The sequence below is a fragment of the Homarus americanus genome, unplaced genomic scaffold (genome assembly GCF_018991925.1).
Source record: "Homarus americanus isolate GMGI-L3 unplaced genomic scaffold, GMGI_Hamer_2.0 scaffold26351, whole genome shotgun sequence".
In the NCBI taxonomy this organism is placed as follows: Eukaryota; Metazoa; Arthropoda; class Malacostraca; order Decapoda; family Nephropidae; genus Homarus; species Homarus americanus.
Genome location: NW_024724368.1, coordinates 8,295,183 through 8,311,180, shown reverse-complemented (window position 1 = coordinate 8,311,180; position 15,998 = coordinate 8,295,183). Strand labels below are relative to the sequence as shown.

At 42.1% G+C, this 15,998-nt stretch overlaps 1 protein-coding gene across 1 annotated transcript in view; it reads right to left on the bottom strand.

The window, feature by feature from the left end:
- LOC121864257 (phosphatidylinositol 3-kinase regulatory subunit alpha-like) overlaps positions 1 to 15,998 on the bottom strand; it is a 168,140-nt gene that overhangs the window by 105,566 nt on the left and 46,576 nt on the right. Inside the window, exon 2 of the mRNA XM_042363336.1 lies at positions 10,604 to 10,651. Coding sequence (XP_042219270.1) covers positions 10,604 to 10,651 — 48 coding nt within the window. The remainder of the gene's footprint in view (positions 1 to 10,603; positions 10,652 to 15,998) is intronic.

Sequence of the window (15,998 nt, the reverse complement as noted above, 5' to 3'; positions counted from 1 at the left end):
AACAACAACAATAACTACTACACCATCACCACAACTACCACTAACACACACCACCACTATCACAACAACAACAACAATGACCATTGCATCATCACCAAAACTACTACTAGCACACACCACAACAACAACAACAACAACCACCACAACAACAACAATGGCTGCCACCACCACACTGTGGGCGGCAGCATGAGCGTTTGTGGTGGCGGTGTGGTGGTGTAGCGATGAACTTTGTTAGGTTATCATATCTTTATCGTGGCAGCTGAGAGTCAGGTCGGGCACTACTACTGCGTGCCTGGCTGGCCCCGGCGGGTGGCGGCTGTTGCTAGGGCCCCGGGAGCTGGGAGAAAAAACTGGCGGTGGAGACCCTGGTCCACCCTGCCCCCCCCAACGCCCGTGTAAACAAAGCCTTTTGTGACACTTGGAGGACACGCTTTATTCACACCGACACGTGGCCAACATAATGCTGTCACTTGTCTGCCACAACAGTTTGAATCAGGACCCACGCCGTTTACCAAAAGTTCATCAACTTTAACCCCCCCCCCCCAGCTGGAGATGAGAAAACTCGCGTAAATGGGCTCCTAAGGCATTGGCACAGCAGCTGACAGCCACAATGGAGTCGAAATTACCCCAGAGATCACTGCAGTAGATAACTTCTACCCTATGTTACAGGTAGAACCTTTAACGTAGGAGTCTGTGAGAATCTGGGCCCACCACCCGAAAGTGCGACCCACAAATTTGGTGTGTTTACATGTATGATCTAAAGACCGCACTTAAACAACAAGAGGTTTATATATGTCAAGTTATGAGCACTTCGTGACCCCGTGAGTCACCAGATATCTGACACTCCAATACACCCGCGTGTGAACCACAACACTGTTACACACGAGTGTGGTCTACACCAATGTTCTCAAAGGTTTAAGCCATCATAGTCAAAATGTTAAAGTATCATTAACAAAGGATTAAATTGTCCTATCAAAATGATGTATCATGATTTTCAGATTTAAGCCACCAGCTTCAAAGGATTCTTACACCATCATCCATGAAGTGCTAAACTATCAGCCTTAAAGGGTTAAACTCTCTATATCGTGGTTAAAGCATCACCGTCAAAGGGCTAAACCACTATCTTCAAAGGATCAAACTATCGTCCTTAAACAGTTAAAACCCCTCCCCATAGGGTTAAATCCTCCTCCTCAAAAGAATAAACCATCGTTTTCAAAAGGTTTAAACCAACATCCTCAAAAGGTTAAATGGCCATAAAAAGAGTTCAAAAGAGTTGAAAAATAAATATCCGAGTTAAATTAAACACCCATTTTCGAAGGGTTAAACCATCGTCTATAAAGGTTAAATTTCCATCCTCACAGGGTTATATCCCCCTCTTCAAAAGGTTGCCATTATTTTTATGAAGTTAAACCATGATTCTTAAAAGGAATAAACCATGAATATCAAAGGGTTAAAACATTATTATCAAAGGGTTAAAGTTTAAACCATTACTCTAAAGCTAAACCGCCATCCCCACAAAAAAAAAAAAAATTAGTCACATCATGAAAATAAAAGTTCAACCTAAACTTAAACCAAAGTTCTAAAAACACCCACGACGGCTGCTGTGATGGACATGAGCTACAGATAAACCCCACGGGGTTATCTAGCCTACTTATTAAGTTTCATTAATAACATATAAACATAAAGGTTTCTGAGAATGTTGTAACCACACACTCCCAGAAGGACATAACTCAACCACATGCTGGGACCTTAAACCAGCAAGAGCTAAAACTACACACTCTTGTCTTCATCACAATATAATTTTAACATAAACCTAAATTATCCCCCAAAACGTGGAAAAGAGTCACTGTCAAATATCCTTACACCCAGAAGAAAGATCCTATTTTATTTTATTCAACTCGCCCTATTCATTGGCATCAGAGAGGTGTCGTGTTCAGGGTACATCACATAAAAACGACTACTTATGACCGACTACCTCACTGTAGCTTTTCCAACACTCAACACAGGATACGTTGACTAGGCAGGGAGGTGGAGGAGGCGCTATTAATTGTCAGACTGGTGATACGTCAAGAGTGGAGCGTGAAGCAGGCCGCTGGAGGAGGAGGAGGAGGAGGAGGAGGAGGAGGAAGAAGACCCAACCTCCCTCCACCTCCCACCCACACCTTGTCAACACCAACACCAACACCAACACCCACACAGAAATAGACACTATATATATGTAAAGGAACTATGTACACTACTAGTAAAATAATCACCGGACGGACACACACACACACACACACAAAGACCAGCGCCAAAACCCCTTTCCCCCTTTCTATCCTCGCCAACAACCTTTCCTAAGCTCCGCCCCCTCAGGTCCTGGCACTCGCCCACCACCGCACCTCCTAACTAAATTCTTCACCTTAGCAGAAACATTATAACACACACACACAGACACACACTTCATTAAAAATTAAGTGGGTATTATAGGAGGGAGGGTACGACGGAGGGAGGGAGGGAGGGAGGTAGGTGGGTTTGTTCCCTCTGTTAGCCTGACGCCACCTCACACATCTCGACCTCCACACTTGTCGTAATGGCTACTCACACGGCATTTACGAGTCATTCTACATCAATTACATAGACCTGTAGTCCACTTTCACTAGGATTGTCATGTCTCCCCCCTTTCATGTCTGGATAAATAAGAACCAATTGTTGTTTTTTTTACGACAGGTCGGTGAGTGAGTGGCTGTATAGAACGATTGGACGTGTACTTGTGACCTTACAGTACACATATAACTCTCAGGATAATTCTAGTTACTGTAGGTTACATCCTCATTACTGTATCTTATCTAGCGAGTTATAATCTATCGCTACAGGAGGCAATTGTTGTTTTTTATGTAATGTAGTTAGTCTATGGGAAGAAATAAGGAATAGGGAAATGAAGGACTGAGAATAGAGAAAAAAACTTGGATGTCAGGTGGATCTCAACTCTACTGAATCAGCTAATAACATCAAATTTTAAATGACTCACCAGAGGATACACACACACACACACACACACACACACACACACACACACACACACCATCAACACAACATTACTGGAGACTGACTTCATCACTTGTGTGGGGTGTTTGAAGATTTTTACACCAAGACACACACACACACACACACATTTATATACTTACATAAACATACATACATAATGTACATACATACATACATACATAATGTACATGCATACATACATACATGCATACATACATACACTCTTACATAATACTTATACACACACGGTTCCAGTGCTTGTCAACCGAGTTGGCATTTGCAGTCCATGTTACGTTTGGCATTTGAACATTTTTACACACGGCCACACTTTAATATTACTCTCTATATACGATCATTCCTACAAAAATTAAAAGCATATAACTAAATTAACAGAGACATTCTTGTATTGACAAGTACACGGTACAAGGGTGGAAAAAAAATACAAAAAAATTGTAACGCGAAAAATGGCTAAAATTAGGTTGAAAATGTTGTCGCAGAGAACAGAGGAATGTAACTATCAGTCACTTGGGTTACCAGACGATGATAAACTTTATTATTATAACAATACCACAGAGTTTAGTTATACTTCTGGATTAAAACGAAACGACCACAACTTTTACACCTATCACCACCACCATCATCATCATTATTATTATTATACACAGGTCACCATCAGGTCTGGAAAAGTACGAATTGATCACTACTAAAACAGTGTCGATCCTAGGAAAAGAAATCCAACGTAAGCATTTAGGACATTCAAGGAATTTTTGCTCAATAATAACATGGCAAAACCAATTTATTAACCGTTATAAGTGAAGGAATTTATATCTTAACACTGAAAGTATTCCGGGGAGGGGCAAGGTGGAGGAGCAGTTCTAAATTGCTACCTTGAGAACCTGAGTATTCTTAATGTATAACTGCAACCAGAATTTCCACGACGCTTCAGTGTCTACTCGAGTCATATATGTGTGTGGTTTACAGCGGGTGAACCATACTCATAATAACATATACAAATTAACATGAAATTATACTCTAAACGTCAGAGAAGCGTGTAAATAAATAAATGTTGAAACCCCAATCAATCTTTAGCTACATGACCCTCAAAGTGATGCCAGATATTGTCCAAAACGTGGAAGGAGTCTTGGCCGGTACTGTAGTCTTGTTCTACATATTGGGTTAAATATCTGTGGATAAATGAAGTAACAAATAGATACCGAATGTTGTGGACGCGTACCAAGGAAGACAAGCCAACACTATAACAACACCGTGTACCCTCAAGCACTGTACTGACGCAGCCTACCCAGGTTACCGAGAAGACAAGATTACCAAAGACGTCAACAAGCTGGTCACACACACACACACACACAATACAGATATACAAATATTATATCTAATGATCACACCTTCTCCAACCCCAGGTCATGAGGTTCACGCTCCAACAGCCACATTTCCAGGTCACCAGAGCCAAGCTATATATATCCCCCGCACACACACACACACACACATTTAATACCACTATTCCTTAACCCACATATACCCACACACACACAAACTCACTTCCACAATCCTCATCAACACACACACTCTCACCACCCCGTCACCCACACATCTAATGTTGACAAATAAAAAGGTTGTACACAGTTGCATAATACTCAACGTACCCAAAGACTTGCGTGTGTGTTGGGAGGGAGTCGAATGCCTCCCAGTTTGGCTTATGTGCTTATTTATCGTTTATTCACTTATTAAGTTTTCTGCTTTAATAATAATAAAATTAATAATAATAATAATAATAATAATGATGATAATAATAATAATAATAATAATAATAATAATAATAATAATAATAAACTAACAATAATAATAACAAATACGATAATAATAATAATAAATACGATAATAATAATAATAATAAATACGAAAATACTAATACTAATACTAATACTAATAATAATACTAATACTAATACTAATAATAATAATAATAATATCAACAACAGCGTTACGACCTCAGTTTCATATACTTTATTTACAAACACAAGTTGTAAATGAACACACAAAACCTTTACCAATAATCTCACTCGTTTTATTTGTTTTGTTTACAGACTAATTTCCATTGTGGCAATTAAAAAAAAAGCCACGACCCATTGTTTTTGTTATCAATGCATTACTATTCATTGTTCAATTAATATTTTTGTGTAGGTGGGGCCGTAAAGGTAACAAATTTGAATAAAAAACGAATACGATTACTTTGGGACTCAGGGACGATGGTGTTTGTCTGAGGTACTGTTGCCTCTGTTGCTATGGCGGGGGAAAATATATCCGTTGCGAGGAAGAAAGATGAAAACACGACTCATTAGTGTAGAGGCAGTCAAGGGGTTCTAATAATGGAGTCCGGGGTGCTGAGACCATCACCTCATCCCTCTTTGCTAAAGTCGAAAATCCGTTCTCCATGGGTTGCAGCATTCTCCTATCTCAAAAACTGATATCGATATAGGAACAATAATTTCCATCTGATATTGTAGTTGGAAAATACTGTAAGCAGTATCGTGTGGAGCTCCTGCCGCCCGGCGCGCTGCTGCTTCCTTGTGACACGTACACACGTCGCCCCACCACTATGAAACTCACTATTTGTTATTTTCGGCTTTCTTTTGCATGCCCGGGAGTAGTACACGTGTCGCGATACTGCGTGTGTCGGGGTAATATGTGTTTTGCGATATTGTACGTGCAGTTCGTCTTAATGTGAATACTGTCATGGATTGAACGTGTCATAATTAATATGGGCTACCTGTAAAACTTGAGTTAAGGTTGCAATGCCCCGCCTTATGTTGCACGTGTGGCAAATCGTTGGTCTTGTGGTGCTGTGAGTGTCGTCCATGGTGCCTTATCTTGCAAGCGACACTTAATCTTGCAAGTTTTGCACGCATTCCTTTATCTTGCGGGGAACTACCTGTTGCTGCCCCACATAAACAACACCAAGCTAACACGGGGGATGGGGATCCCACGCCACATCATTATAACATAAACATAAAAAACACACAAAATACACAATTTACCTTAAACAATAACATGTGTTATCAAATGCTGACACCAGTTATTGTGTTAATGCTGAAAGAAATGTCACCAGTAAAGCACATACACATTAAACACATAATAACAATAGTATGTTCAATAACACTGCACCAGCCTGAAAAAGAACAGAGTGTAAAACCGACGTGACTTTAACAAATAACAAATTACATTTTACCAATGTTAGGAAAAAATAGAAAGAACAAATATTCGTAAAAACACATCACATAAAACACATACAAATTTTATGAAGTCCTGACACCTATCACTATATCTAACACACATAATATAGGTTTAAATGTTATGAAAAGCCTAAAAGAAATAATGTCATGTGATATACGCGTCACATACAACAAAAACATTATAATATATTTAAATCGAGCTAGTGTGGAAATGTCACATGTATTGCAATCCAAATATCTCACACACAAGGACTACATATGTTAATCTCGCTAGTATGAGACAATTGGGACAGTGAACCAAACAAGTGTTAAAAATTCCCTCACAGATTATAATTCTCATTTATATATAATCTGAAGGGTAATAAACACGTCCGGGCCCGACTGTCATATACTAGATAAACCACATATAACTTAAGAGGTCGTGTCTAGGGTTGAACACATATTGGAACCTGTGTGTGTGTGTGTGTGTGTTTCTCTCTTTCTATATGGAACACTTTTTATAGCATTTCTGTAGGCCTAAAACTAAGCGTCATATTTACTTTTAAACCCGACTTAATTTAGACAAAAATCCATGTATCGTGAATAAATAAAATATTGCATTTCTTTTATATATTTAAGTTCAGTGGTCAACAGTCACTATGATATTGATTTTTTAGGCCTACAGATACGCAATAAATGTCTTACACACACACACACACACACACACACACACACACACACACACACACACACACACACACACACTATCATACCAACTTTAACTCCCACAATACGACCCCTTGTACATCTTGCAAAACAAACACACTTGACCAGTGCATCTTTCCCTGTAACAGCCGAGACATAAACACTACAAAAACATTATTGAACAAACCACAAAACTGTAAAGAAAATGTAACATCATAAAATGCCAATACTGGTGAAGGGAATAACACAGAAGAGAACAAAAAATGATAAATGGACAAGACAAAGAACTTGTTCAACAAGGTCATAAATAAACGTACAGCCTGGATTTTAAAATTGGTTAAGTTCAGGCGAACATAATATGTAAATGAGGTGGTGGAAAAAATTACCTGCCGCATTAACAAACAATGACAACAGGTAAGAGCTATATAAGGAGATCATAGGTGTGTGTGTGTGTGTGTGTGTGTGTGTGTGTGTGTGTGTGTGTGTGTGTGTGTGTGTGTGTGTGTAAAGGGAAAGGAAAGTGCATAAAGAGATGAGAGAAATGAACGTGAAATAAAAAACATAAAAGAGAAATGTGTTGCCCTCTGCCCCATGTCGCCTCAACACGTCTGAACACTAGGTAGAAGCCTAAAATAATATCTGTACGTGGATCAAGAAACTTATCAAGAGGAGAATCGGACTTTCGAACCCAGAGAAGTGGACCAAACTTAAGTGAAGTGTTAAGGGTGGTGTGAGAAAAAAAAGGTACAGTGGACTTCGGTACAGGTCACCTAACAAGCCTTTGATTTGGTGGGATATCATCACATTTTGGCATCCTAAAGCTCCCTGAAGTGCCCTGGAACGCCCCGGAATTCCCCGAAGCACCCTGGAACGCCCTGACTATTACAAAGGGAGGGACAGCTGAAGAGTAAACAAAAGAATTTGGTCATCATCAATTCGGGTGATATTTCTAGTCTGATTTTTTTTTCCCAGGACAAAACTAATAATTTGTTCAATAAGACAATAAGGTCGGGCCCACTCAACCCTCATTATGTATTGAGAGAGAGAGAGAGAGAGAGAGAGAGAGAGAGAGAGAGAGAGAGAGAGTTGACAAGTGTCGTGATTCAAGTTAAGACTCTGGTTCACGGCTTCATTTTTAACACACTCGTTCACAGTCTTGGGGCAAAAACCTCACTGAACCTCAAAACTCGCTCACCTCGCTCTGGCTGTCCCCGTTACTAGCCTACAACGTTATCAGGTAGTCTGTCTCTCATCATCGTTATTAGGCTACAACTATCTCCTGTGTAGCTTCGCCCCTGAATTGGATGCTGGTGGTTGTAGTGGTTGTGATGGTAGTAAGTAGTAGCAGTAGTGATGGTAGTGGTGGTTGTAGTGCCTAAACAACCTATGTCTTAAGTAGTAGTAGTAGTGAAGGTCATGAGGTTGTCAGATGTGTAGTGATATGTGGCTCAACTGGGCAAGTCGCGCATGTGTGTGTGTGTGTACCAGTTGTGGGGATGACAGGTGTGGGGGAGAGCAGGTGCTGGGGTCCGTAACGGGAAGGTTGGTATAGTAGGACAGGTGTGAGGAAAGAGCGTATGGGAAGACAGGTAAATATAATTAAGTCATTTGTGAGGAGGTAAAATATTATATGAAAGACAGGTATGGAACCGCCAGGTGTAATAAGAGGCAGGTGTGTCGGGGATGCAAATGTAAAAAAAAAAGTAGATATAGGGGCCAGTAAATATAATTACGGCAGGTGTTTGGAGGACAGGTATGGGTGTCCTCTTACTGGGTTTGGAGGAGGCGGGTCACCTCTCACTATCTGCCTAGGTAACTCCAAATCAACGCAGAAATTCTCGGGAGGGTCCCAGGTGTGTAGTTTTGTCATGTGAAGAACGGAGGTAAAGTTGGGCATGTTAAGTGCATAGTGACTAGCTGGCAATTTGGTGGGGTTTGTGTGGTTGGTGTGGGCATACCTCCTCCTCCTCCCTCTCACACTGTTGCCACCACGCACCATACTGCACCTCCCACCATCACCACAACCTCTCCTCCATCACCACACCATCTCCCTTAGTGTGATGTAAGCGATACTATTCAAGTAAGTGCAACGACCAAGCTCCGACCTCACGAGGTCACAGGGACTAAGTCAACAGGAGAAGGAAACACTGGGGTGTATAAAGCAGGTCCCTAGTGGCACTCACTTGAACCCCGTCCAACAGGCTAGGCCGAGGGACACTCGCCTCACTTACAACCGCCCGTAAGGACGGGAGTCGCGTCCACTTCCCTGTTGCCAAGCCCCGATATCAAGACATGAATAATTGATAACATATTTCCAGCATGCAGACCGCACGGTGAGAGCCAGGTGGCGTACCACATGACCCACGCCCTCCACGCCTCCCGCCCTACCAATCTAACTGACACAACATTCTAACTCCCATCCCTGTAGCATCTTACCTCCAATGTGACTATTTATACACACGAGGAACCAACGACTAAGGCAATATATCACCTACACTAAATATAGACTCCCAGATGATAACGTCACGCCGGTTATCAATAAGTCTTGAGCCTGTCACTCCATCTCACGTGTGATTGGTTATTAAACTCACAAGGTGTAGATTGTCATGTAGCACTCTATCTCGTTCTCAACGCTAAACACCATCACTACCACCCCCACACTGCACCACCATCACCTCCACCCCCACACTTCACCACCATCACCTCCACCCCCACACTACACCACCATCACTACCACACTACACCACCATCACTACCATCCCCACTACACCACCATCACTACCACCCCACACTACACCACCATTACTACCACACTACACCACCATCACTACCACCCCCACACCACACCACTATCACTACCACCCCACACTTCACCACCATCACTACCACCCCACACTACACCACCATCACTACCACCCCCACACTTTATCACCATCACCACCACCCCCACACCACCACCATCACTACCACCCCCACACTACACCACCATTACTACCACACTACACCACCATCACTACCACCCCCACACTACACCACCATCACTACCACACTACACCATCATCACTACCACCATCCCAGGGACCCCACACCACCACACTACATCACCACCACTACACCACATCACCACCCCATCCACCACCACAACCTGTATCGCTGCTATTACTATCACTAACCACCACTACCACGCCAGAATTATTGCCACCACCATCGCTCACGACAGTCACTGGCATTGGTACCACAGCCACTACCACTATAACCACCATCACCACTTAACACCATCAATTCTAAGACCATCGTCACGTCTGATGTACAATCTCTAGAGGAAGGAAGGATGGAAGGAAGGAATTAAGATTGAAAACAGAGGGAGAGAGAAACTGTGTGTGTGTGTGTGTGTGTGTGTGTGTGTGTGTGTGTGTGTGTGTGCATAGAAAATTCCCCGATTCAATCCACAAAAGCGAAACTTAATACCGAACCACAAAACAGGAGCCGTGTTGTGAGAAACGCATGGCACAGAGAGCATCGGGTGAGGTATAGGTAGGGACAAGTAGGTGAGGAGGAATGGGTCAAAGGGGGGTGAGCGAGGTAAGGGGAAAAAAAAGGGGTGGGGTGGGGGGGGAATTAAGACAGGTGAGGGGTACAGCTTACCTTCACATTGCATGCCAACCTTCCCGCTGCCCCAGATGTAGTCTTTGCCTGCAACAAGAAATCGTCACATATTAAAACATAAAAATTAACTCAATGACAAGATATTATATGAGAGAGAGAGAGAGAGAGATGGGGGGAAATACACAAATATGGATAAATGCAATAATTATGAAGAAGCAGATGGATTAGTCCGCTCTTTAAAATATCTTAACCCCTTGAGCACACTGACTTAACCCCTGGAGTACGATATCTTAACCCCTTTACTACGATGACTCAACCCCTGAAGTCAGACAAGACAATACTGTACTCAAAGGCCGGGGGGGGAGGGGGGGAGAGGGTGGGGGGGGGTTTACGACACCCTATGCCTGACCCTTTAAATGACTCATTCCTCTTGGGTACGATAATATATCAAGTTTGTTAGGTTTTTTGAGGTGAAATTATCATATCAGAGACACGATATGGGGTGAAGTATGGCTAAGCGATATATTTTTGTCCAAGTTGATCATTAGGTCATAACTAAGGTACAATTCCCTTCACTACTGTGTTTACAGGGGCTCGTCATATAAACATTCCACAAATCATTACATTGAGGTATTTGTTTTAATATTGTTTTACTTTGATTTCACAGGTTGTTTACTATTGCGAGTTTCCTTATATCGAATGTAAACAAACTACTAGGCTGCCATGCACAAAACCTGATGAGCCCCTGTAAACGCACTAGTGAAGGGGACTGTACATATTCCCAGGTAAATAAAGGGTGGACGTAGAGTTTTGATATCAATAACAAGCACTAGTGTACCCACATAGCCTTTCTTATAACCTATGGAAGGAAAAAACCATTGTGTTTCCTAAGCCATACAGGGACGAAATTACCAGCGGATAATAGTCACAGAAAATATAGGAATTCTGGTAAAAATTCAGTCAAAATATTAATGGAATAGTGTTATGGGATTTTTTTATTATTATTGAGTGAGACAATGGAATTATTTATCACAAACTCAAATTAGCTTAATGCAGCAACTTGAGACCTCGTTCATAATGGTTATAAATTGTGTGTAAGGCGATATGAACTATATACACAGACACACACACACACACAAGGTTAGGCCACACACACACAAGGTCCTGCTAAATGACACAGGTGACGTTTCGTAGTTGTCTAAGATAAAACTCTAAATAAGATATAAGAAGATATATAGATAATTAATTGTCTACAAGGTCACTGACTTAGTGACCATTCATGTAGTGGGTGTTAGCTAGCTTTTAACTTTCACTAATTTAACACACACACACACACACAAAGAATATATTCTATTATTTGTTAATGTTGTTGTCCAGCGTACAGCCTAACTTACAGTAGACAGCCCTTACAAATACCCTGGCCACTGAGGTATACGTAAACACATTAGCCCTTTAAATACTACGAACTATTCCTGTATGAACCATAACACTGTACTCAGTATATCATCGTCTTTAAAGGATGAAACAATAATAAAACAACCGTAAAAATTAACACTAAAAGATGTACAAACTTTCAGGGATAATGAACGTAACGACAACTGTGTAAACTCTGATGTATTGAAGAAACTGAGGTTGCAGAAGGAGCGGCCTTCACGCTGTGTAATCCCTGGTATTCACGATGACATTAAACACACACGAGCAGTTAACATGACTATCAAGTTCCCAGATCAAGTCTCAGACAATATCATTCACCCTTCGCACTTTTAGAACAACAATACGTATTCTTTTCTATTATCCGTGGCGGCAGTGGTGACTGGAAGGTGAGAGGGAGGTAGTTTGAGGCCAGAACACGGTACCAAGACAGGGGCGATCCTCACTACATCCACCTCTCACTCGGTAAAAGAGGTACAGCTACCACCACGCACCACACTGTACCGTCAACCCTAGTGGTCACTGCTTCACGGTCAGTAATGCAGGCGCTCCAGTACCACTACTACACCACAATGTACAGTACCATTAATCCTGGTGTACCCAGGGACACCAGCATTCACAAAACCTACTCATCCGACCCCTCACTTCTAGGTAACACAAGATATCCCAACCAAATTAATAAGGTACTTCACCAACAGGTCATGTCCACGAGTGTTCCTTTGTCAGTAGCTGATTTTTCAAAGTACCGGGACTCGACTGTGGTGTTGATAATGGGTACCCCTCGTGTTCAAGGCTGACCGGCCCTAGGGCCACCTGGGCTTGAATTTGTTTAAGGTGTAGAAGCTGTCGTCAATGCAACAACCACACCCTGATTTAATAAGCTGCATGACCCAGTGTCAAGGAGTAATATAAGAGGATCGGACAACTCGCCAACAGCACTGGTTAACCATTACCCCGAAACACGATCCACAAATCGATTAACATCCAGGTTCCCAGTAATTGCTGGGCAGACAGAGCCAAATGGCGTAAAGCAACTTGTCCCTAATTTCACCATGCCCGGGGATCGAACCCTTGACCACTTATTTGCGAGGCGAGTATCATATGAACAAGTACAGAACCTGCTATACACTACACACAAGGCAATATCGGACACCCACTTGTGGGTCACGTCTACAGGTGATGAAAGCTGCTTTTAATAGTAAATGATGGTATCAACAACAAGAAAAAGCACAAAAAAAAACACATTTAAACTCCCAATCCCCCTTGACTACATGACCCTCAAGTAGATGCCAAGATATTGCTTAAACTTAAAGTGTTCAGGGAATTTTCTTGGCTAATGTACCAGATTATACTGCATGCTATTTAAACATTAAACTCCAACTGTATTTACCTGTTGGCTTATATTAGGGCACCTTCAGCTCTTAAAAAAGGTCGAGTCATGTCAATATACCTCATAGAGCCTCAGCGTAACACAACCCCCCAGTCATGTTATTCACTCGTCACAACTAACTCTGATTTACAAAGATTCTTACGGTGAATATTTTTCGTAAGTAAAGAGAAGAATAATACCACTAACAGGTTAACTTGAACTAAAACACGAAAAATAACTAAAAAAAAATAAACAAAAAATTACATCGAGATTTTCTTTCCTTTAGTACCAAACAAAAACTTATGTATCGATTATTTTGGGGAAATATTATCAAACTGAATTTTATCTCTTAACTGGTATTGTGTGGGGGTATCTAGTTAACCCCTGAGTACAATGACCTTATTCTCTTGAGTATGGTGACATTAACCCCTTGAGTACGATGACCCTAACCTCTTGAGTACGATGACCCTAACCCCTTGAGTACGGTGACATTAACCCTTTGAGTACGATGGCATTAACCTCTTGAGTACGATGACATTAACCCCTTGAGTACGATGGCCCCAACCCCTTGAGTACGATGGCATTAACCTCTTGAGTACGATGACCTTAACCCCTTGATTACGATGGCATTAACCTCTTGAGTACGATGACCTTAACCTCTTGAGTACAATGACTCTAAGGTCATCGTACTCAAGGGGTTAATGCCATTGTGCTGCTCAAGGGATTAAACTAGAGTCCCAGTATAATTCTGAAGCTTTTTTTGTTGACATTATACCGTGTGTTTTAGTTTAAGTCAACCAGGAGGTGTATTCTTAGGTGCACCCGACACTAAGGGAATTCTCCACACACGAACAACAACACTGAGTCGCTGGCCAACACGCAAACACATTTATTAACCTCACACATACTGTATACTGTACAACAGATACAAGCTGGCCAGAGAATGGGGTAGATGGGGTAAAAGACCTATTTTCTAACGCGAAAAAATCGAAAATAGGTGTATGACAACCCATTACGAAGACTACACAGAAATTGTTAATAAAAATGTCCTGATAGTTGGTAAAAGGGGATTTATCATACACACGAACACCACTTGAACGATACTAAACATGCTCTCAATACCTGAAGCTGAGGTGAGAGATAAAAATAACGAGACAATTTAAGACAGACAAATAGGGAATAATATTATGCGGCCGTGCAACAATAAATCAAAAGAAAGGTCAAAATAGCATCAAACAGCACATCTAAATAACCCAAGGAACCTTCCCAATAAATTTCACCCAAGTTATTATACATTTGTTCAAGACAATATGGCGATTGCATGGTTTACTTTCACTACAATATATATATATATATATATATATATATATATATATATATATATATATATATATATATATATATATATATATATATATATATATATATATATATACACGAGTAAGAAATATAAACAGCAGTCTTAACACAGTAAAGGACAGGGGAGGAATAAGGTGTGATAAATCAATGATATAAGTTCATTTGCGACTGTGAGGGTGGTGTGGCCTCTGATACAGTGTGAGGGTGGTGTGGCCTCTGATACAGTGTGAGGGTGGTGTGGCCTCTGATACAGTGTGAGGGGTGGTGTGGATACAGTGTGTGAGGGTGGTGTGATACAGTGTGAGGGTGGTGTGACCTCTGATACAGTGTGAGGGTGGTGTGGCCTCTGATACAGTGTGAGGGTGGTGTGGCCTCTGATACAGTGTGGGTGTGGTGTGGCCTCTGATACAGTGTGAGGGTGGTGTGGCCTCTGATACAGTGTGAGGTGTGGTGTGGCCTCTGATACAGTGTGAGGGTGGTGGCCTCTGATACAGTGTGAGGTGGTGTGGACAGTGTGAGGGTGGTGTGGCCTCTGATACAGTGTGAGGGTGGTGTGGCCTCTGATACAGTGTGAGGGTGGTGTGGCCTCTGATACAGTGTGAGGGTGGTGTGGCCTCTGATACAGTGTGAGGGGTGGTGTGGCCCTGATACAGTGTGAGGGTGGTGTGGCCTCTGACAGTGTGAGGGTGGTGTGGCCTCTGACACAGTGTGAGGGTGGTGTGACATACAGTGTGAGGGGTGGTGTGGCCTCTGATACAGTGAGGGTGGTGATACAGTGTGACAGTGTGAGAGTGGTGTGATGTGTGAGGTGGTGTGGCCTCTGATACAGTGTGAGGGTGGTGTGGCCTCTAATACAGTGTGAGGGTGGTGTGGTCTCTGATTCACTGTGAGGGTGGTGTGGTTTGATCCACTGTGATGGTGGTGTGGCCTCTTATACACTGTGAGGGTGGTGTGGCCTCTGACACACTGAGAGGGTGGTGTGGCTTCTGAATCACCTCACACAAGACTTCATATGATCAGATGTTAGCTGGGGTCAGCGCCTTGTTCATGGTAGTTGTTATAGGGACGGTTTATGAGGTAATGAGGTGCTTAAGGCTAGGTCGGCAGACAGCCACAGCAGCAGGAAGTGTTAAGGCAGTAAGTATAGGATGGTTGGTAAGGCGGCGTAGATCCCGCCCTTACCCCCTCACACTGTACTTACATATATTCTTATTTACTAACTCAAAGGACAGCTCTAGGTTTTGGAGGCTGGAGGAGGAAGTTCAACATATACGA